The 24,232-nt window shown below is 39.0% G+C and overlaps 1 protein-coding gene across 3 annotated transcripts in view; it reads right to left on the bottom strand.

Annotated features, from left to right (window-relative positions):
- XRCC5 (X-ray repair cross complementing 5) overlaps positions 1-24,232 on the bottom strand; it is a 2,194,257-nt gene that overhangs the window by 766,062 nt on the left and 1,403,963 nt on the right. For 2 of the 3 annotated variants that reach the window (XM_044060671.1, XM_044060673.1), the window contains one exon: positions 23,013-23,109. In XM_044060671.1, the coding sequence (XP_043916606.1) occupies positions 23,013-23,109 (97 nt within the window). The remainder of the gene's footprint in view (positions 1-23,012; positions 23,110-24,232) is intronic. The other variant, XM_044060672.1, reaches the window with a different exon arrangement.

The raw sequence follows: 24,232 nt of genomic DNA, 5'->3' as shown, positions 1-24,232 counted from the left end.
GCGGCTCTTTTTGCAAATGCAGTTTAGTACTATTGCATAATGAACAAGATGAAATCACTTTACCAATGTCTTTTGACAGTGAAGGCCAAAATACTATAGCAATAACCCACACCTGGGTGTGGGTAATGCTGGATTTACCCACGGTTGGCGTGGTTTGGTCCCGAGGGACCAAACAAAGCCAACCATGGGTAAATACAGCATTACCCACACCCAGAAGTGGGTTATTGCTATTATACCATGACATTATTTAAGAAAAGAAACTATTACTTTTCTTAAATAATGGCATAGTATAATGCCTGTTTACTGCCCTTCCGCAGATGTCTGGCATCAGCGGCAGTTCTGATGTACTGCGCGCCTGCGCAGTACATCAGAGCTGTGGGCAAAAGCAATGGAGAAAGCAAGATCTCCGTTGCTTTTTTTTTTTTACTGTTTTCGCTATGTTAAATGGGTTTAACATAGCGAGACAGTTTTAAAATAAGCAACGGAGATGTCCGTTGCTTATTTTAAAACTGTCTCGCTATGTTTATTTTATTTATTTTTTTATTTATTTACATTTGTTGACCGGGAATGTCCGACTAGGTTCCACAGATCCTGTTTTCAGCGGAGGCCCGGGGAGAAATGCTCCAGAAGCATGTCTTTAGAATGTGGGAGGAAACCGGAGTGCCCGGAGGAAACCCACGCGAAAGCAGGGAGAACATGCAAACTCCACACAGAAGGCACCCCAGCTGAGAATCGAACCGGAGAACCTCTTGCTGTGAGGCGACAGCATTAACCGCTGCACCACTGCGCCGCCCATTTAATCCATTTACATAGCAAAACAGTAAAAAAAACAACGGAGATCTTGCTTTCTCCGTTGCTTTTGTTTTTAAAACCTGTCTCGCTATGTTAAATGGGTTTAGCATAGCGAGACAGCTTTAAAATAAGCAACGGAGATCTCCATTGCTTATTTTAAAGCTGTCTTGCTATGTTAAACCCATTTAACATAGCGAGACAGTGTTTTAAAAGTAGAGTTATACTAATGGAAAAAAGTCCGGGCGACCGGACCTTTTTCCATTAGTATAACTCGATTTACAATGTGCACGCTGGCCAATCAGCGTGCACGTTTTTTTTTGGGGGGGGGGGGTCATGGTATAATAGTCTTCTTGCCCTTGTTTTGATAGATTTGGAACCTGGGTGGCCACAATGCAAAATCTGAATGTATTCATGTTGTAAGAAAATAAGAACAATAACTTTAGGACCTTTGAAAATTATACCATCTTGCATCAGCATCTCATCTCTATATGGAAAATAAGGTTGTACTTCTGGCTGTACACAAGATTGCTTTGACGACCATCCAACATTAATGAAGTGGTTGAGCTTCTGCAAAATTGGATTGGTCTTTGTATGATCTCTCAGCTCATCAAGGGTCATGCTAGAAAAGTTACTCACTTCCATGACATCAAAGTCAAAATTCTCTGCATCAAGCAGTTCTGTGGTATTTCTGGGCAATCTGGATAAGGTATCAGCCAGATAAAGAAGTTTGGCTTTTGTACAGACCAATTTAAAGTTGTATTTTTGAAATCTGAGCATCATTCTTTGCAGTCTTGCTGGAGTTGTATGTATAGACTTCTTTAAGATAGTGACTAAAGCTTGATGATCAATCTCGATCTGGATAGCTCAGTCATAAATATAATCATGGAACTTTGAACACGCAAACACAATTGCCAAATGTTCCTTCTCAAATTGAGCATACTACATTTCAGTCTGGGTAAGAGTTCCAGATGTATAGGCAACTGGTCTTCCCTCTTGAAGAATAACTGCACCAAGATCCAACTTTGAAGCATCACAGGAAAGAATTACTAGTTTGTGGACATCATAGTATCTCAATGTAAGTGGACTGGCAACTTGCTGTTTAAGGTCATCAAATGTTCTCTGGTGGTGTTCTAACCATAACCAGGCAACATTTTTGCATGTCAGCTCTCTTAAAGGCGATGATAACTCACTAAAGGCAGGTATAAACTTACCCAAATAGTTAACTATACCAAAAAATGTTGTAGGGCTTGGACATTGTCTGGAGCTGGCATCTCAAGAATGGCTACTTGTTTGGAAGGGTCTCGTCGTAAGGCTGCACTGGTAAATAAATGACCTACATAAGTAACTTCTGGTAGCCTGAATTCACATTTCAGAGGATTGAGCTTCAGGTTCATTTCATACACACTGTCCAGAACTTTCCTGAGGTTTCTGTCATGCTCTGCTTCTCCATTACCTCCAACTAGTAAATCATCCGCTATGACAGCACATGGATAACCTGAAAAAAAGTGTGCTCCATTGCACGCTGAAAGACTTCACTGGCAGAATTTATTCCAAAAGGCATTCTGAGAAATCTGTATCTACCAAACAGAATACTGAATGTAGTCAGTAGTGAAGATTTGTGAACCATCACTTGCCAAAATTAACTCTGTGCATCCTAGACAGAACAAACAGTAGCACTTGGCATGAGGGCCACAACCTCCTTGACTGTACGCAGAGGATGATGAGGTCTTTTTAATGCTCTAAGCCTCTTGGGTTAATGCATATTCTGATTTCATATGAGCTTTTCTTATGAGCAACTACCATGGAAGACACCCACTCAGTTTGTTCTATGACTGGACAAATCACATCTAGCTGCACCATCTTATCTAACCTTGACTTTTTCCTGCATAGCTATCAAAACTCTCCTCGTTGGTCTGACCACTGGACTGACGTCTGGGTCTAATTTCATGGAGTATGCAAGTGGAAGCTTGCCTAGCTTGTCATCAAAAACATCAGCATACTCTGAGAAAATAGCATCAGTGAAGCTGGAACTAGGACATGTGCATACATGATGGACTTCTTTGGTAAAAGAAAGTAGTTTCATTCTTAAACAGTCTCTGAGACCTAATAATGACTGCACAGGTCTTCTAACTACATAGAATTGCAAGCTGTAACTGTTCCCAGCCAAATAGCACAAAAGCACTACTGAGCCTCCGGTTTGAATCTCTTCGCCTCCATAAGCATCAAGCTTTGCACAATTAGCCAGATTAAGTTGCTCACTAGCTCTTACTCTAGCAAATGTTTCTGCTGTCATAACATTACACTTTGAACCAGTGTCCCACTTTGAGCTCTGTGGGTTTACCATTGATCACGACAATTCAAAATATTTTATTTGCCAACAAATCTAATGCATTAACCTTTTCACCGACCACGGATACACCATCTACATAGAAAGTAGGGCTGCAGCTTTCTACATGATCAACGTGCTTATTTGAATGCCCTTTCTTAATGAGGCTTGCTTGATTTACAAAACTTTTGAAAGTGGTTCCACTTTTTACACTTGTGGCATTGCTGACCAAGTGCTTAGCACTTCTGTTTTTTACACTCATGACTGGCACCACCGTTACGACAGTTACTAATAAAACTTGACTTGTGTTTTACTGACTCACCATGTCTGTTTTGTGACTAGGCTTGGAACTTGCTGTAAAGTTATGGGTCCTCCCTGGAAAACCTGCAGGGGCTGAAGTTGCCATGTGCTTAGGCCTGTTTCTGCTAGCCATGTGCTGCATGCTGTCTACGCTTGCTCTACAGGCTGCTAAAACCATGCTCTTATCACGTGCAAGCACACTTGCATGCCTTTCTGTGAGCTCATGGATTTGACAAATCTCTACAGCGTTGCTCAACATTAGATCACTGTCACAAAGTAAAATGTTTCTCACTGCAGCATTATTAACACCACGCAAGCCTGTCCTTTATCAATTCATCTTTCAAACCATGAAATATGCATGTTTTAGCTTTAGTTCTCAAGTCAGTGATATAAGCTGCAAAAGTTTCTCCTAGCTTTTGGTCTCAAAATAGGTGCCTCTCTAATGTAACATTTGTCTGGGTGTTGCACATTTCTCTAAATTTACATTTCAAGCACTCAAGGTCCTCTCTTGATTCAGCAGATAAAACAGTATGGCGGTTTTCCCCCTTCTGCATATACTGTTGCTGCATACACAAATTAACTCTCTCTTTCAATGGCTTCTGACCCCGCTATGTTAAGCAAAATAAATGCCCCAGCATGTGCATCTTTGTCAGAAAAAGCTGCTTGTGTGAAAATGTCACATTCCCGCTCAAATTCTCTGCAATATTATGATCAAATACAAGTGGACTGGGTTTACGAAATGCCTCTGCCATAGCAACACACAATAGTGAAGTGGTTGAACCTGTGTACGAACATATATATATATATATATATATATATATATATATATATATATATATATATATATGCCAGAAATTTATGCCAAAACTTGTAACTATGCCCAATAGCACAGCAGACTCTTTGAAACAATTGCACTTTGCTAAATAACATTCCATAGCACAAGAACACTAAAAATCACTGTACTTTGTGAAACCACTCTTTATCAGTGTAAGAAACACTTTGAAATTACTGTACTTTGCAAATGAATGTATACAGCACAAGAAACTATTCAAAATGGTTGTACTTTGCAAAATAAATGTACATTGTTAAAAACACTTTGAAATGACGTCACTCTGCGATGAAATGTACACACCAAGAAACTTTTCGAAATGACTGTACTTTGACTGCACTTTGCAAAATATCTCTTCTTTGCACAAAGCAAACTCTTTGAAATAATTGCACTGTAATAAAGCACCCACTGCAAACACTTTGCACACACTGAGATACTTCAAACAACTCTAGTTATGCTTTAAATGGCTTTGAACAAAGCAAAACAGTAGCTCATCCCAAAATATGATCATTTACTAAAAAAACATGCCATCATCATCATCTTGCTTTTGTAAGCTTATTTTGCCCTTTTATTGAACTCGTTATGCCCATTTGACCTCTTACCATGCTCATTATACTTTTCTGGTGCTTATTTTACTTTAAACATGCTCGTTATGCAAATTGGAGGTAATTCTAAACTCCTTATAAGTACATCTGATATCAACTATCGTGGTTTCGAACACTTCATTTAATTAACAATGCATTTTGTGCCCTTCGTTTCATTAATAATGTTTTGTGCCACTTGTTTGATTAATAATGTGGTTTGTGCTTTCCGAATGCTCGTATCATTTTCTTTGCAAAATAAATAATTTGTGCAAGTTCTGGTTACCTGAAGTTCGTTTCTGGACTTTTTTAATCATTTGAGCACTATATCACCCAACCTGCTCAATATACCTTCATCAACTCTCCACCTCATGACTTGAAGAAGTTGCACACTCAATCCAGTTTCTGACATGTCATTTGTTTCATCAGGATAAAACAGATGAACAGTTGTGGGTTCAGTTCAAGCAGCTTTATTACACACAAAGACATCAGGATTAAGGCTTAGTAACTTAAATAAACTTATAAACAAACTGACTACTACACTCATATATGTTAACACTCTGGCTGTTCTCTCAAAATGGCACTATTGCCTGCACGTGCTCACTGTTTATATGCACGTGCCTACACTTGGAAATACTTCTTAAAGTTACAATACATGCTCTATTCTACATTTGGCATGCATTTAAAGAAGACGGCACAAAGAGAATTCCAAGTTGGATCTGCATTCTAAAAATCGTCTGCATCATTCTGTTGATGTCTTATTCAGTTAAGCTTCTAGATGACTAAACAGAGGACAAAGGAAGCCACCAAAGGTAGTCTCAAGTATCTCTGTTCCTACCATATCAGTGAATGAAGTCTCAGGCTCACCGGCTCCAGAAAGACAGTGGACCAGGGAGAAGAAGATTGGGCACAACAGACTGACGGATCCGGACTAACTAAAGCTGTGAGATCTGAAGACCATTTTCTAGTCTTTTCCAATTTGTCCCCATCTCTCTCTTCTCTGAATCACTCCCTTTATTTTTTATTGTCCTTTTGTTTGGTTTTGTCTTGCTTCCTTGAAGGTGAAACAGCAGTGGAAGAAGAGGGGCCTGCTGAAATGGATGATCCTGTCTGCAGAGCTAGACAGCTCTCAGCCATCAGTTTCTCTCTCTGGGTCTGAAGTGCCCTTGAACTAAAAGAAGCACAGGACTGTCAATCTGTTTCTAGGTGGGCAGCATCCAAGCAGTACAGACACAAAGAGTGGGGGTCTTGAGGGAGGAGTTTGTGCCCACACTCAGTACACCTTTTGAATACTTGGCTATCGGACATCTTATTCAGCCACTAACAAGAAAAAGCTATGTAAAAACAAAACACACTCGAAAAAACACTTGGTCACCTTCTTCAAAACAGTCACCAAAGCTATGGATGAGGGCAAGACAGTGCACACTGCCTACCTTGACATAGCTAAAGACTTTGATACTATTCCCCATTCAGACATAATAAACTCTCCCAGCTAGGCATCAATCCATATGTTACCAGATGGGTAGCTAACTGGCTCACTGATAGAACTCACTCAGTCAAAATAGGGGAAGCCATCTCTAGTAGTAGACCTGTAACAAGCGGCGTACCCCAAGGATCGGTCTCGGGGCCACTATTGTTTGGGATATACTTTTCTGATGGGCAAGCCAAAACCAGTGGTCTGTGGCTGACCAAGTTTGCAGATGACTGCAAGCTGGGCACTGTCATAAATTCCCCTAGTGATGTGAACATCCTCCAAGACAGCTTTAACCAAACTAATGACTGGTGCCAGAAGCATGTCCTCAAACTGAATTCCAAGAAAAGCATCACTATCCCCTTTGGGGAAAAAGGTGCCCCCACTAATTATCACATTAATAACAGAGTACTAAGCATGCAATCAGTTGTGAGGGACTTGGGCATCCAGGTTGATAGCAAACTGACTTTTGACCACCATGCTGCCTCTGTTGTATGGAAGGCTTTCTACATGGCCCACCTCATAAGTAAGGGTATTGCATCCAGGAACAAGGAGGTCATAACATCCCTGTACACCTCCCTTAGGCCCATTATCGAGTACAATGCCCCCTTCGGCATGTACTTTGCCAAGCACATGCAGCAGTTGGAGAAACCACAGAGGTTCCTGATCAGGAAAATCCAGGGTCTCAAACACCTATCCTATACAGATAGGCTAAAAGCCCTGTCCCTCTACTCAGTCTCATATAGACTGCTCAGAGGTGGCCTGTATCTGGCATACAAGGCCGTCTCAGATTCAGCCTTGATGGATTTGCTGCATATCTGTAAGTCAAACTCCACTCACGCAACCTGCATGCAAGGTCTCAACCTGGTCTGTGACATTAACAGAACTTGTTGGCGGGATAGATTTGTGTCCCGACGACTCCCCCATCGGTGGAATACACTCTTCTCCATGACAAGCAGAGTACCTCACTAGCCCTCTTTAAGAGGAACCCTGACGACTGGATGGGAAACAGAAAATATACCCCTGGGATCCCACCTGTGTCCCTGCTGGACAGGGAAAACAGGTGCTAACTTTGTGGGAACATGGGTGAAATTCTTGGTTAGGCTTATAAGGGCCTCCGGGCCGGTAGTCTAGTATCGTCCTATGAACTTAAAATAGTTACAAGAAGCGTTTCATTTCTATACTCATCTAATCAAACTACTATTCTGTTATTCAACTACAAAATTTTAACTACTATTCTTACTACTCTAATTTCCCGAATATCAAAAAAAAAAAAAAAAAAATGTTAAACTAAATATCTAGAGAGACAAGTCGGTAGGACAGGAGAAGGAAAAAAGGGATATAACTCAAAAGGATATAATCTCTCTATGAAGATCCCTTTCTGATTTCTTCAGGTGGCAAATGATTTCTGAGGTACTAAGGTGGAGTGGAGGGAATTACGGGTGGGGGAGAAGTCAGAACCCTGGAACTGAAAAGCTTCAGAAGTGGTGCCAAAGTCAGACCTGATCAGATCTGACAATCCATGTGATGAATTGGAAGAAAATAGGCAACATTGGACTCACAATTAATACAAATGGCCATCTTATGCAAGTGGAATACGATATTAGGCAAACTTCTTCGAAAAAGGAAAGAATACTTTAGGCATGTAAATTACAGGTATTCAGAATAACTCTTAGCAGAATTAACCTAATAAATTTTATTTATGACATTTTAGGTACATTGAGATCAATATTTTTTCAAAAGGCCATGTTCTTTCTCTGTAGTATATAAAGTTTGTAGTTTAACAGTTTTTAACAACTATGTGGATGACACAGTAAAGTATGTATGTTGCCCAAACTTTGCAAAGGTTATGTGATGTTTCATAACCTCTGTCGTGACCGACACCTGTCTGACTGAAGGTCCAAAAGGTGATTGAGCTCTGTACTCAGTCTGTATGGGTGGGGGATCCTCTTTTGTATGAGGAGACCACATTGGCTTGCCATATTCGCACTACTCACATTGTTTAAATGCTTGCTCCACCTAAATGTTAGCATTTCTTCTAACAAAGTGGTTTTCATTTCTTTTGTAATTCATTTCCAAGACTGTGGTTTCAAAAAAAAAAGAAAACTTAAGTTACATGCATCTTAACCTGCCTGAACATGTTTCTGTGCACATATTGAGAAGTCTTCTACCATTTTTTTTCTGAAATTTGCTTCTAGGTTAAGGGAGGATTAACAATTTGGACATTTACAGTCTTGACAAGAGATTATTAGCTGAGTCTCTGATTCTAGTTACAGCACAATTAAAAATTATCAAGACTAGATACAGACTGTAAAGTAGGAATTTAAATGTGTGCTGTCACACTTCATACATAAATTATATAATGAGAGAAATTACTAAATGTGTGCTGTCACACTTTATATATAAATTATATGATGACAGAAATGACTGAATATGTGCTGTCACACTTCATATATAAAAGATATAACGAGACAAATTACTGAATGTGTACTGTCACTTCATATAAAAATTATATAACAAGAGAAATTACTGAATGTGTGCTGTCACACTTCATACATAAATTATATAACAAGAGAAATTAATGAATGCGTGCTGTCACACTTCATAGATAAATTATACAAGAGAAATTACTGAAAGTGTACTGTCACACTTCAAATATAAATTACACAATATAAAAAAAAAAATACTTAATTCTTATAAGAAGTCCTGTTTTACCTATCTTAAGTGCACGCTTAAGCAAACTAGTAAACAGTTTAAGGGAACCATTAGGAAGCTCAAAGCTAAATAAGAATTTCAAATAGGCTAGGCATTAAAACCAAAATGACTAGAAATCTTTTAAATATATCATGAAGTTAACAAGTAATACTCAACAATGTTTAAAGATAATCCACAATAGCACTCCCCACTCTGACCCACAGGAGGCATTACTCCATCCACAGTTATTGCTGTTCCACAAATTTCCCTGTCACAGCCACCGCCTTTAATTACAATGAAACGAATGCTGTCAGCTGAGATAGTCCTGTCAAAAGATAACACCTTCTAATCTAGGTGCCAGATGACATACTAGGTTGCCTTATTACCAGTGCACATAAGGCCTTTCTAACACCTACTCAGCCTCCTTTAATCTCAGGTTGTCTACTGAACTGGCGCCTCACCTAAGTGACATGTTTAATCATAGCCTCACCTCAGGCTTCGTGCCCACTGAGTGGTGCACAGCTACAGTTATCCCACTCCACAAAGGGGGATCCACCTTGGATCCTGGGAACTACCGTCCCATCAGTCTGACGAGCCTGAGCTGCAGCAAGAGCATGGAATGCATTATCATGGAACTTATAAACGAAGACATTGGCAACCTTCAGACACTGAACCCCACCCAGTTTGGGTTCGTGAAGGGCTGATCTTGCCTCCTGAAACTGACTGACTTCTTTGAATCAGTCTCCAGAGATGTGGACGAGGGTAAGGAGGTCCACACAGCCTATCTGGACCTTGCCAAGGCTTTTGACACCATCCCCCACTCTGGAATCATAGATAAACTTATTAAGCTGGGCATAAATCCCTACGTCACTCGATGGGTTGCCAACTGGCTTACTGACAGAACCCAGACTGTAAAAGTAGCCGACTCCAAATCCAGCTCCAGACAGGTGACAAGTGGAGTACCTCAGGGTTCAGTCCTGGGGCCGCTCTTGTTTAGCATCTACTTCTCTGAAGTACAGGCCAATACTAAGGGACTCTGGCTAACAAAGTTCACAGATGACTGCAAACTGAGAGCCATTATTGAATACCCAAATGATGTGGATATTCTACAAAAGGGCCTTATAGAAACAGATGCTTGGTGCCAGAGCCATGGGCTCAAGCTTAATGCCAACAAATGTATAGTTATCCCCATTGGGAAAAACCATGTACCCATGAATTACCACAGAGGTGGCAGTACACTAAACACCGAAAGTGTGATGAGAGACTTAAGGACACAGGTGGACAGTGGTCTCACCTTCAATAACCACATTGCCACAACAGTCAGGAAATCCTTCTATGTGGCACACCTCATCACTAAGGGCTTTTCATCCAGAAAAAAGGAGGTCATTGTCCCACTGTACTCATCCCTCATTAGACCCATTATACAGTACAACGCCCCATTTGGTATGTAACTCACAAGACATCTGCAACAGCTGGAAAGGCCACAGAAATACTTCACTAATAGAATCACAGGCCTAAAGCAGATGCCCTATGCTGACTGTCTAAAAAAAACTCCTGCTAAACTCTGTGGCATATCATCTACTCAGAGGTGATCTCTGTTTAACATAAAAGGCCATGTCAAATCCTGAGCTATTGGACATGCTCCACTTAAAGAAATCCCAATCCCTCAGAGCCACATGCTCCAGGGATCTAAACCTTGTCATCACAATGAACAAAACATTCTGGAGGGATAGGTTCCTGACCCAGAGACTCCCCATACTCTGGAACAGACTGCCATACATGTCAAGCAGAGCACCTCCTTGGCCCTCTTTAAAAGGAACCTTGACAATTGGATTGGAGATAGGAAATTCACCTTGGGGATCACTTCAGTCGCCCTGCTAGACAGGGGTCCAGGGAAGTAAATATCCAGGGAACTGTTATGGCTAGGCTTGTATGGGCCCAAGGGCCGATAGCCTAGTACCAACCTATGAATCTATGGTTGTATTCCTGAAGCCCGGAAAATGGCCATGGCAATGCTATTGCAGAAGAGTAGCCCAAAACCAGACTCTGGTAACTAATCTCAGTAGCCTCATACATAAAACTATGGAATATATTACCTATTACTTCATATAATCTGGACATTGAACATTTCTTAAACCTGGACCCTCTCAGTTCAGCACTTTCAAAGGAAAGTTTTGTCTCTTTAAACTCATTAAGCTATTTGAAAAGTTATCAAAGCAGTGGATAGTATTTATGCAGTACATACAATATATTTGGACCTGGCCAAGGCCTTTGACACTATTCCCCAATTCAGGCATTAAGGATTAACTTGTGAATATAAATATAAATCCTTACTTTATTCTGTGGATAGGTTCTGTCAGACAACCAGTAAGTTATGTTGTTAAAATGGCAGGTCCCACTTCTGAAAGCAAAATGGTTATCAGTTATGTATCACAAGGTTCAGTGTTTGGTCTTCTATTTAACATAAATTTCTCAGACCTTCAGACCAACATTCATGGCTTGCGGTTATTTAAGTTTGCAAATGACTATAAAATGGGAGTTGTCATTTCATCTTCCACTGATTAATAACTGCTCCACAAAGGATACTCCAAGAAAGGACAATGGCCTCAAATTAAATATGAAAAATGTGGTACAGTTAACTTTGGCAAGCAAAACATTTTCCCATACCATATAGGTGAGACACCCCTCCAATCAAACACTGTTGTATCATCATTAGTTTGTTTGCCAAAATGTTAGTTTAACAGTTTGTCAGATGCATAACTAATTTACAGTTACTTACCCTCACTAGGCTAGCATAATTAGAACTGGAACCCAGAGTGACGTAACCACCTCCTGCACTCCCATGAATATTAATACTTTAGACCCAGCTCAATATATTTTGCCTTCCAAGTTTGTAGCTGTTTTTTTTTTTTATACATGGGTATCTTTATGCATGTAAATACTTTTATACAAAAACAAAAGATAGTTTTGCATTTTTAAAACATGATCCTTAATATCGGGGGAGAATGCTATCAGCATACCGTCAATGAAACCTACGTTATAAACTATTGCAGTGTTACTGCATGTTTCTGTCAGGAAATGTGATTTCATAGGTGGATGAAGTATTCCAAAAAAAAACATAAAAAAAGATCCATAAAGATGACAAAGTGCACTACTGAGAATAAGGAAGAAATTATATATTGTTATGCAAGAAGTCCAGGATGTCCAGACAGATGATTATTTTTTTGAATGATTAAAGGAGAAATTACAGAAATGAAAAAAATATTTTCACAAGAAAAACTGTCAAATGCTTTAAATAAAAATTAGTATCATTGATGCAACAGATTTATGAAAAACATTACAAAGTCAAAAGAACTTCAGGCTGCCTGGAAAAAAAGCAACAGAGGAAGTAAGAAAATATAAAGACCAAAACCCACATATTTTTGGTAGGTATAAACAAGAAACATGGACATAAGAAAGAGAGAGATCTGGTATGGGGCAATATTTATGCAAAGGAAAAAGCCAAACTAATCAATACAAAAAAGGCAGCTCCAAAAATATTTGGAGAGAAACACAGGCAAAGGCAACCAGATACAGCGCATTTCATTACACAAAAAATAAGAAAACAAAGGGGGATAACAGAAAGAAGGATTAGTAAGGTAGAAGTTAAACTGAAATTGAAGTGAGGGATTATGTGCAAAGTGAATGATTCATATTGGAAAAATCCAACACAAGCAATGTCGAAGCATGATGGAATTATAGTTTCTAGATTAATGAATAACAGTCACAGTGGGTAGTATCAGAAAATTTGTAGCATGATGATGCTTTGCATCCTGTTATGGGAGACCAGTATGAAAGCTCAGTTGAAGTTGCACCATAGCCGGCCTTGGGCAAAGGCCTACTAGGCGGTTGCCTAGGGTGCCGCTCTAGCAAGGGCACTTTTCCAGTAGTCTGGATGGTGTAGGAAGACCAGGATGGGGTCAACAGGTGGTGTTGGGGAAGACCTTTGCCTAGGGCACAAACACCAGTTGACTAAAGGCCATCCCGGACACAGCAACGGAACAGCAAGAAATAGTGGCAAGTCTGTGACACAGGTAATGTTGCACAGTGATGGGGCAAAGGGTTCCCCATATGAAAAAGCAGCAAATAAAGGTTACATCTAAACAGAGTACGCCACAGAAGACTTTCTGGAACCTTCTGTAGATTACTTGTAGGAAACATTGAACTAAAAAGATGTACTCAATGCAGAAAAAAATGATTTAAGGGAAGACTTGCTTGATTTACTAGAGATGGATAGACATATTAAGACATATTAAATAATTAGATTACAGAAAGTAAATAACACCCAAAATGTGAGGAGACTGGTAAAATAGATGAAAGCAGTAATTGGGATTATTAACAGAAATGCACTGATATAACAGAAATAAACAGAAAATATTACTGTGCAGCTAAATTAATAACGGATAAAGTGCTACCACAAAAACATCAAGTAAAAAAGGAAAAAGCAAAGAAGTAAAGTGCGATCATGGAAGCATCGAATAGGGAAAATTATAAAGAATTAAGGCAAGAAATATCTCTGTTAGAAGAGTATAGAAAAGGGATCAGATCATCAATAAATACTTAGAAAGATAGACGTGGTAAAAGCAAGGCACAGTATCAAAACAGATCAAGATCCATTGCCAATAGTAAACTAAAAATATCAGCACAGGCAGAAAAAAACTGGAAGATATAAATATAAAGGAAAAGTACAAAATAAGCAATTCATTAATGACCCACTAAGATTCTACAGACACTTGGGAAATAAAATAAAAGAAACAGAAACACCATAAAAAAAATTAAAAAAAACTGACACATTTTAGAGAAGTGTATGAAGATCCTGTTGAACATAAATCTGCTGAATGGATAGAAGAATTAAAAGAAACAACAAGGGATTATAATGCAGAGAATATGAAATGTAATGAAATAATGGCCAGAGAAAACTAAACAAAATTAAGTAAGCTCGTGAAAGGAAAACACAAGGCCCAGATGCATTTCTTAACTTCTGATTAATAGCATTACCATCTTTACACAAAGATTTTGCCCCAAGTAAGAATTACTTATATTCATATCCTGAGCAGACCATCAACCAGGAAAAACTATATTCTTCCTTACAAGCAAACCTGTAAACCCTCCTAAGAATTATAGGCCAATAATCTGCCTTCCAACCATATTAAAATATGGGTATTGAGGCAGACAAATTTAAGTCATTTGGAAAAGAATTCAATCATGGCAATAGAACTAATGGGTAACAAAAGAAAGTCATGTGAAACAAACGATTTGTTGCTAAATAAAGCCACAATAGAGAAATATTAAAACAGAAAGAATTTAAGTACGGCATGGATAGAATAAAAAAAAAGCATCTGACAGCATCCCGCATTCATGGATAAAGGAGTGCTTATAGATGTACAAGATATACCCTACATTCATCACTTACACTATAGTGGACCATGGAAAAAATGGCAAACTCTGCATTTCAGCCATGACAAAGGGCAAATTATTACTCCAAGGATAATAATTCAAAGGTAGATAAATTCCAGGATGATTTCCTATAACTGCTGCAGTTTTGCCTTGCCTTTAAACCCATTAAGCTGTTTGCTTAACAGGTTAGGCAATGGTTTCAATTTGGCTCCTAAAAACCACCATGTTTAAAGATCCTTATGATAATAAGATACATAATGAGAAAAATACTTTATACAAGCACACGAGTGAGTGTGCTGCATCTAAATTTTCTTTTTTGTTATTGAGAGTAGTGTTAGATATTAGATGAGGGCCATGGAAAACAAGATTAAAATACAGGGAACTATTTTGGCAAATTAGCCTTGATTCAGGTAGGTTCCCTGGTCTAAATGAAAATATCAGTACTGCCCCCATGCTTAGAATGATGGTGGCAAAGTTGTAATATATCCCTAGATACACATTGTTCATGAATTAAAAGTTGCTGTAGAATACAACTGAAGATAAGTACACCACTACATGGCGTTATTGACCATGGAGTTTTTTTATATATATATTTTTTTTCATTTCTTTTACACTGCTTGCAGTGTATATTATATATTACATAATTTTAATGTAATATAACACATATTTTTTACTTATTTTTTAACAAACTATAAAGGGATATTTATCTGACAACAGGTACATCTGTTTTTATATTAAAATTTTAGGGTCTATATCAGATAGTCAAAGTTGCACAACTCCGAACACCTAATGGTCGAACCATTATGTTCGAAGTTACAGAACTTCGACTAAGTAAAAAAAAAAAATTTAAATTAAAAACACAACCGACAAAAAAATAAATTGCAAGCAGGGGGGGAAGTCCCCCTGCGCCCCCACACCCCCCACTATTTAAATATACCAACTCCAAGATCGCACCACATTGAAGTGAATGGAAACCTCCGCTTACCGAGATTTCCATTCGAACACTTGAACTTTTACAAATTCAAACGTATGGTCTCGACTGCATGTGGTTCAAACATGTAAAAGTTCGACTACGTGATAGGAACCCAAAACTTTATATGCTGTTGGCGTTTAACACATGCTTTAGGTAGTGTGGTTTTATATACTGGGATTCTTTAACTGAGCAATGTTTTAATTAATTTGCAACTTAATTGAAGGATTGAACTGATATTTTGATTGGTTAGGGCATATATACTTGTAAGATAAAATGGGCTCAGAAAATGTGTTATTCATCTGATGAAGTCTCTGGATTTAGGATGAAAACATATTGAATTTTGTAAGCATTCATCTGTTTTTATTAAAAAGTGGCATTGTGATTTTGGTCATCTGGTTGCTTTGTTTAGCGCCTCCTATCTTGGGTTAATCTTTAAAGATTTCTCATCTACTTTTTGTGGATGGCTTAAAAATGTGGGGTTCATCAGATGAAGAGTTGAAAGCACAATTACAAAAGGTTAAAGTTTCTCAGATGATATAAGGACGACATTTGTTTTTGATAAATGTGCAAAAGCAACATTTAAAGAAATGCTGCAACATAAAGAAAATATTTTGGGACAGGAATGTCATATAAAGGAATCTGAGCAGAAGGAAGTGTATAAATATTTGGCAATATATGAATTATCAACAATAAAAAGTAAAGAATACATCAGAAGGCTGAAACTGATGTTGAAAGTACTTTGATATCTAGGAATAAAATCCAAGCTATAAACCAGTTTGCTCTTCCTGTTTTAATTTACAGTTTTGGGATGAGTGACTGGCCCGCCAAATTACTGGATCAGCTGGACATGAAAACAAGACAAAAAAACTCATGCTTACCAAGTAATATATAAAAATCAGTGAATACCAAGATAATATATTTCTCCCTCTAAAGGGGTTATAGGCATCCTCAAAACTGATTTAATGTACACATCTGGAATCGCGGGACTGCACACATATCTACTGACTTCACCAGATCTAAACATAATAAAACCTTTAAATTATAAGGAAAAGAAGTCAAAGATGATATCTTTGCTTGGTTTAGCAGAAGCATTTGATGTCAAGCAAAAATGGAAACCAAACTAGAAGTAGACAAAAACCAAAAAGCCACTGAATATGCTACAAAACAAAGAAAAGAAATGTAAGGAAAAGGAGCAAATGAGAAGGAATAAATGTAGAACCACCTCAAGTTGACCAATATTTGACGCACTAATGGTTAAAGAGAGGTGAACTGAATCCAAAAAAAGAGAGAGCTATGTACTTAACCATAACTTGGGATCTGTGTTATCCTATGTCACTATTCATCACTCTTGGGTCTTGGATCTGACATCAGATCCGAGCCGGCAACTTTACAGACAGCTTCTAGGCTCAAGCTCCTCCCACTCCCATGATTCCTTGCTGACCTCTAACCCCTCAGATCGAGTTTGTCCTATGCTAGAAAGCAGCTAAGAAAGCCTTTGACCACTAGACAGGACATCTGCATATCCTCTAGATCCTATAGGACGGGAGATGGAGGGAGGTAAAGTGATGAATAGTGCCATAGGATAACACAGATGCCAAGTTATGGTAGGTATATAACTCTTTATCACATGTTATCCATGTCACTATTCCTCACTCTTGGGTCAAAGTCCCCAGCTACTCTAAATCCTGGGTGGCATCATGGAAGGATATGGGGGAGAACTGTGGAGCCAAAGGAAGCCCTGTTCCTGTAGACAATGTCAAGTTTGTGGTGACTGACAAAACTGAGAGAAGACCAGGTGGCTGCTGCACAAATGTCATCTATGGAATGATGGGCAAGATAGGCAGCTGACACAGCCATTGACCTAGTGGAATGAGCTCTGATTAGCCCTGGAAGGATAACCCTTTGGATGAGTAGCGTCCTGGAAGGCAGACTGCAACTTGCAAAACCACATTTTTCTGGCCTCTCTTTGCGTCTTGGAAAAGGAGCGTTGAGGTGTGGGAAAACCTGATTCCCACAGCTGACAAGGTCTTGCCTTACTGCTCAATGCGGGTCAAGGTCTCTGACAGAAGTGCCAAACAGGGTAGGACCATCAAAGGGGGTTGGTGAAAGACACCTTAAAGGGCTCTGCAAATCCGCAAAGGTGCAACCAGGCATGACGCTGACTAGTGATGTCTGTGCCGGATGCTCAAGAGACCCCCCTTCCATAGCATTGGCAATCAGCCTCATTGATGAATTAGCCATGGAAGAAAATGTAGATAGCTTGAGGGACACCTTACTTAGTTCTCCGGCAGGCAGTATCTCAAAGGGACGTGATAAGCTCCTTGACCAGGTCCCTTTGTAGTTGGGTGAAATGAACCAGGTAGTTAAGCATCCACAAATCGAATGTAGCTGAGGTAAAACCCAGTTTCCATGCCTATCGCCTGGGACTCACAATTGGGATGATGGACAGACTCGCTCTGTTTTGCCAACTCATTCCTGGTGGCAGCAGCTACCACGATTGCATCGACTGGCATGCCTTTCAACCAGAACTGCTTGTCAGAAGGGGGACTGAGGAATTTGTCCATGCATTTGGGAATGGGCTCCACAGTATCCAGCTCCTTCCATGCCCTGCTGGCGAAGGTCTACAAGTTTGTCTGCAAGGGGGGAACCCACGAGTAGATGGTACCATCCTGAAAGCCTTCAGAAAGATGGACTACTTGGAGGATGGCGGGAGGGAAGACCAACCGACTTAAACCTAAGGATTTCCAAGATGTCTCCAAAGGAGACATCCTCAGGCAAGATCTGGGGGACCCGTCCCCTTCATTAAGGTCTGTATCCTCGGTAAGTGACTCTGCATGGGAGTCCAACTGTCTCCTCTTACACAATCTCTTCCGAGAGACCATCTCCAGCAGTGGCTCGGGGGAGGAATCGGAAGATAGGGGGACCCCAAGTGGGGTAGCTCCCACCTGAATGCTAGTTCGAGAGGGCTGACATGGGACAGGATGATTGGGGTCTACTTGGAGGAGCTGGGATGGTCCTTGGAAGGCCAGGAAGGAAATTCTCTGGGAGGAAAAGGTCCTCTCTATGAGCCAGAAATCCGAAGGACTGAACAATGCCCCATCTGCACTCCCGGTGGGAAGGCCCACCTGGGGAGAAGGACCAGAGCAGGCCAGAACCTCAGAGTGTATGGACAGTACCAGCACCGAGCTGTCAAGGGCCGAAGCATGAAGAGGAAGGGACCAGTCCAAGCAAACAGGTCCAGAGCCCCCACCCAATGACTCCAGGGCAACCGCTCGAGCCCGGGACTCTGCCTGCCGAGGGGGAGGCTGAGCAGAAGTAGTCAGGGACTCAGACGGGGCAGAAACAGAAAGGTGCCTGGGAATCTCAGTCTCCCTCCATCTGTGATCCAGGGCCAGAAAGTCCAAAACCAACCTGTTTGGACGAGAAGTCAGTAAGGGGTTAGTAGATGGCCCTCTGGCCAGCAACTTAATCTGAGCCTTGAGAAAGGACCTCATCATCTTGTCCATATCAGAAGGGACTAAACTCCTGGAGAGCCTAGAGGAGGAGGAGGACCTAGCCGGGGATGGATGTCGATCTCCAGAGGATCACCCCTCTAAAGAATGACTTCTGTGTTTAGAGATGGAAGGGGACTGCTCCAAGCCAGAACCTGAGGGGAAATCCTCAATAATAATAGTGGGATCCAATACTGATCAAGGATCCAACTTCCTCAGATCCGAAGAGAAGGTAGGATTCCAATACTTGGATTCCACATGCCTTGGATCAAAGGAAGCTGGATCTGTCCGAATCTGAAGGCCTCAAAAAGGAGACCTTGGACCCGTGAGTGGATTCCCATGACCTCAGATCCAAGGGCTTCAGAGTAGAAGCCCCACATTCGTGAGACTGGTGGATTTTAGGATTCAAGGGCATCGGATTCGACTAACTCGAGGCTGGGGAAGCATCCAAAGCACTACGATCTGATCCCAGATTATAAACCACTGCACTGTCATTGTACATTTCCATCATGAAAGATAATTTCATACGGAAACAACAAAAATCTGTACATAAATGAAAAATGTCTCTCTGTGATGGAACTGTGCAATGCTAGTAATACCTTAAGATGAATATAATGAACAATTCTGAAAAACAGCATCTCTGACTGCAAAACAAACACACAATGTTATGACTACATAGTTCAAAACTTTATCAGTTTCTGGTATTTTGATTTAAAGCTTTCAAAATACCAGTCTGTTTAGATATCATGAATATAGATGTCATATTTCAATTCCAGAAGAAAAAAAGTATAATTCATTACTTTAAAATAATGTGCAACATTTAGAAAAACAGACAACAGTATATCAAAATAAAACATCAGATAAATGATTCTGCTATATAAACTTGTTAATTTATGCTTTCATGTATATAAAAATTTAAGTGCTCATTAATAAGGATTACAAGCCACTCTGGGGAGTGCATGGCACTGATATGCCCAAAAGTGTTCCTTTAGAAGGACCATAACGCAGCTGGGGAGATGCATGGTACATGCAACATCACAGAGGTACAGCTGCATAAGGCACCAGAGGGGGTACACAAGGTACAGATAACACCACACAGGTGCAAGTACTAATCTATAAGGACCATCAGTCACCTGTGGGTGCAAGCAGCACAGATAATACCACATTGCTGCAGGTACTAATTTATAAAGACTCTCAGTCACTTGAGGGTGCACATTGTACAGATAATACCACATAGGTAGATGTGTATAAGGCTCCTGGAGGTACACATAGCACAGATAATAGCAAACAATTAGGCACATGTGAGTATGCACAGTACAGATACCACCACCTAGGTACAGGTGCCGATTTACAAGTATAATTAGGAACCTGGACCAACAGGCACTTGGGAGGGAGCAGAGTACAGACAATGGCACACAGCCACCCAGGTACAGGTGTCCATTTATAAGCACATTAGGCACTTGGGGATGCATATGGTACACATAATACCACATGTGTAGAGGTGCATAAAGCACTTGGTGGGTGCATAAAGCAGAGATAACACCATACAGATACAGTTGCTCAATCATAGGTATGATTAGGCACACTGGAGAGGTGCATGGTACAAACAATATCACATGGGTGCAAGTGCTTGTATACATGTAAAATTAGGCACTTGAAGTGCAGACAATGCAGATAATACCACACAATCATGGGGTGTAATGTTTAAGTTCATAAGTTAACCAATAACAATCAAGCAAAGTGAAATGGTGAAACCAACCACAAGACTTGTAAAACTGCACATAAACGTTCACTGTCACTACACCTCTGCTGATTAAAAACACAAGCGACAATGGATGAAATACGAAAGATTCTCCAAAGGAGCGCTTTCGTCCGTCCAATAAAAGACTTCTTCAGAACAATCCAATCAGAAAATCATCATACATTAAACATAAATCATGTGATCAACATAAAATTAACACACACACCTGAAACAGGGGAATAAAATGTCCTGGTCACAAAACATTCACTGAATACTTATGTAAACAACAAATATATACCAAATGTCAACATTTAAACTAGTATATAGAGAGAATCAGTAAATAAACTGCCATCGATTTCTAACCTTAAATGCCAACAAGTATGGGAGCAAGTCAAACAGAACATTATTTAAAAACGCATTTAAAACTGTCTTTTCAACAAATGTAAAAATCATGAAAAATATCCCCAAAAAATTAGGCACGAAAATGCTACAAGTAATATAAACATAACCTTAAAAATGTGTTTAAATTAATCCATTGTTTTACATTTTTTGCACTTTGCATTTTAAAATTGGTAAAATGGAAAGATTTTCATTAATGGCCAGTTGCGCTGTGGTATTTAATCTTAACCGCCACTGTAATTCACGTAATTCTATATCTAACTCCCACTATCCTCCACTAGAGTTGTTAGGAATGATATCAAGTGTGCCAAATTTAAAACCTTTGAACTCCTGACAAGTCAAACCGTGTTTATATAGGACGTTGTTCGAGTTCTTGCTTACTATAGTGTAAACATGCGTGTAGTTTCTTTTCCTCAATTGTCTTTCGGTTTTCCTAACATAAAAATAGTCATATTTTGAGCATACTGCTATGTGAACAACACCTGTAGTACCACAGTTTCCATTTTTCAAACAAATTATGATGGGTAAATTTGAAGAGAGAGCAAATGTGACTATTTTTATGTGGGAAAACCAAAAAGACAACTGAGGAAAATAATCTACAAGCATGTTTATGCTATGGTAAGCAAGAACTTGAACAACTCCCTGTATAAACACAGTTTGACTTATCAGGAGTGTTTTAAATTTGGCATTATTAATATCATTCCTAAGAACCCCAGAGGGGGATGGTGGGAGTTAGATATAGAATTACATGAATTACAGTGGCAATTAAGATTAAATGCCACAACACAACTAGGCATTAGTGAAAATCTTTCCACTTTACTCATTTTAAAATGCAAATCATAAAAACTGTAAAACAATGGATTAATTTAAACACATTTTTATGACTGTGTTTATATTAGTTTTAGGATTTTCGTACCTAATTTTTGAGTGCTAAGTTTTTAGAGATATTTTTCATGCTTTTTAAATTTGCTGGAAAAACAATAGATTTGTGAATGTGTTTTTTTTTAATAATGTTCTATTTATGACTTGCTCCCATGTTTGCTGGCTTTTAAGATTAGAAATGGATGGCAGTTTATTTATTGACTCTCTCTATATATTTAGCTTAAATATTGACATTTGGTATATATCTGTTGTTTACATGAGTATTCAGTGAATGTTTTGTGACCAGGGATGTTTTATTCACCTGTTTCAGGTGTGTTAGCTGATTTTACGTTGATCACATGATTTATGTTTAATGTATTTAAACTGATGATTTTTTGACTGTTTTTTTTCTGAAGAAGTCCTTCACTGGAAGGACAAAAGCATGTGACCATGCATAATGAAACAATTTTATCCTTTGGAGAATCTTTCATATTTAACCTGTCCAGTGGACCTTTCTGTGTGGTTTTATAAGTTCATAAGTTGTATTCCTTTGATCTTGAACATCATGAAACTCCTGGATATATAGCAGTATCTGAACCATGAACACCCCACACTGTACCTTAAAGATTACATAAAAACTGACCGTAAAATCATGCATTCAAACTTCAAGCAAAGACTGCAGAGTATGTAAAATCAGGCTTGACCGTGCAGAATAAAAAACATACTTCTTTCACAAGGACCATGTGAGAATAACTTTAGCATTCATTTTACAAGTCTTGAAAGCACAGCAAAATAGGAAAAAATGGGGTCCAAGAAAACATGTTCGTTACCTCCTAAAATGGGCAACCATCTAAAATAGAACAGGGCATAAATTGTATAATTAAATATTTACCATATGTTTTGAACATCTTATTTGTTTTACTACCACAGAAGTTAGTAAATCCACTGTAAATGTAACAGGAAAACATTAGATTTCATGAAATCCCTATAAAGCTCTTTAAATACCCAAATCAATCACTTAAATGAACTCTTCCAAGTGCACAAGTTCAAACTATCCCCAATCAACATCAAATCAAAACAAAACTCAATCTCAAAACTGAAGTACTATAAAAACTTACTTTTGTAATGTCACCTTCGGAAATGTTGGCTAAACTGAATGCTTCAGTCTCATCATCACCCTGTCTTGTTTTTTTCGTGCTGGGTTCCTCATTCCTGCTTTTTAAAAGGAAACAAAAAAAATGTCATCATAACAGGGGAACTACAATCAGCAATATTTCAGAGGAAATATTTAACAAACACAAGTGAGGATGATTATACGCATACTAAAGCAAACAAACTGAATAAACCAAACAAAATTAACATCAATAACCTCTTCACATTCTCACTGTAACTATAGAATACTTTGGGTTAACCCTTCGAATTTAACTACAAGTCACTGTGTACTAATTTATTTATTTAGTGACAGATTTATTTATTGATATTTGATTAATGGAAAAGAACAACAGGGTAGATGTCCATTTTCAGTTGCAGCACAGGGAGAAAAACTAAGGTATTACAAAAACAATAAGAATAAATATTTTACAAGTTTCAAAAATAATACAAAAGCATCTACAGTTTCAATAATTATACCAAATTAGATAATGTGAAAACATTGGTTAAAATATTTAAAACTTCTATTGCAATGATTTAATACTTAGAGAAATTAAAAGTAATTTAGTACGATACAAACAGGAATTGCAATGTAAAATGAAAGAAAGCATAACTAGATAGAGTCAGGGGAGAGAAAATTATTACAATTAGGAAGCGAGTAAAAAAGGGAGCGCAAGATGATGTAAGGTATAAACAGTTAGTTGTTTATATTCAGGGATATAGTTATTCTGGGTTTGAGTTAGAACAGAGACAGATTTTGGTTAGCAAGTCTTTCAGAGTGGTTTTAAAGGACTGGGGTGATGACTAGATGGATAAAGGTAAGGAGTTCCAGCCCTTAGTAGCATAATAATAGAACAACCCATGCCCAGCAGATTTGACAGGCTTGTGGACAAAAGTTTTTGTTCATTGGATTGTAATGACTGAGTGGAAACATGGCTGTATAGAATGGAATTTGCTGCTGGACAAGCAGATGGATGCTGGATAATTTTAGGGTCTATATCACCACACTGAAACTACAATTAACCAATCAAAAGAACATAGACACAAAAAGACTGCTATACCAAAACTTCGAATGACCACATCCGAGATTTTTGTCTCGGGGAAAAAAAAAATTGCTTGGACGTTATTGGGAGTTTGCCCTTTTCTCCACTGTAGAGTGATCTGGGAGTTGGTATATTTAGTTAAGAGG

Source organism: Protopterus annectens, chromosome 2.part0 (assembly GCF_019279795.1).
Source record: "Protopterus annectens isolate FY-2018-M chromosome 2.part0, PAN1.0, whole genome shotgun sequence".
In the NCBI taxonomy this organism is placed as follows: Eukaryota; Metazoa; Chordata; order Ceratodontiformes; family Protopteridae; genus Protopterus; species Protopterus annectens.
The sequence above is the reverse complement of the archived record's forward strand: the minus strand, read 5'-3'. Positions and strand labels throughout refer to the sequence as shown.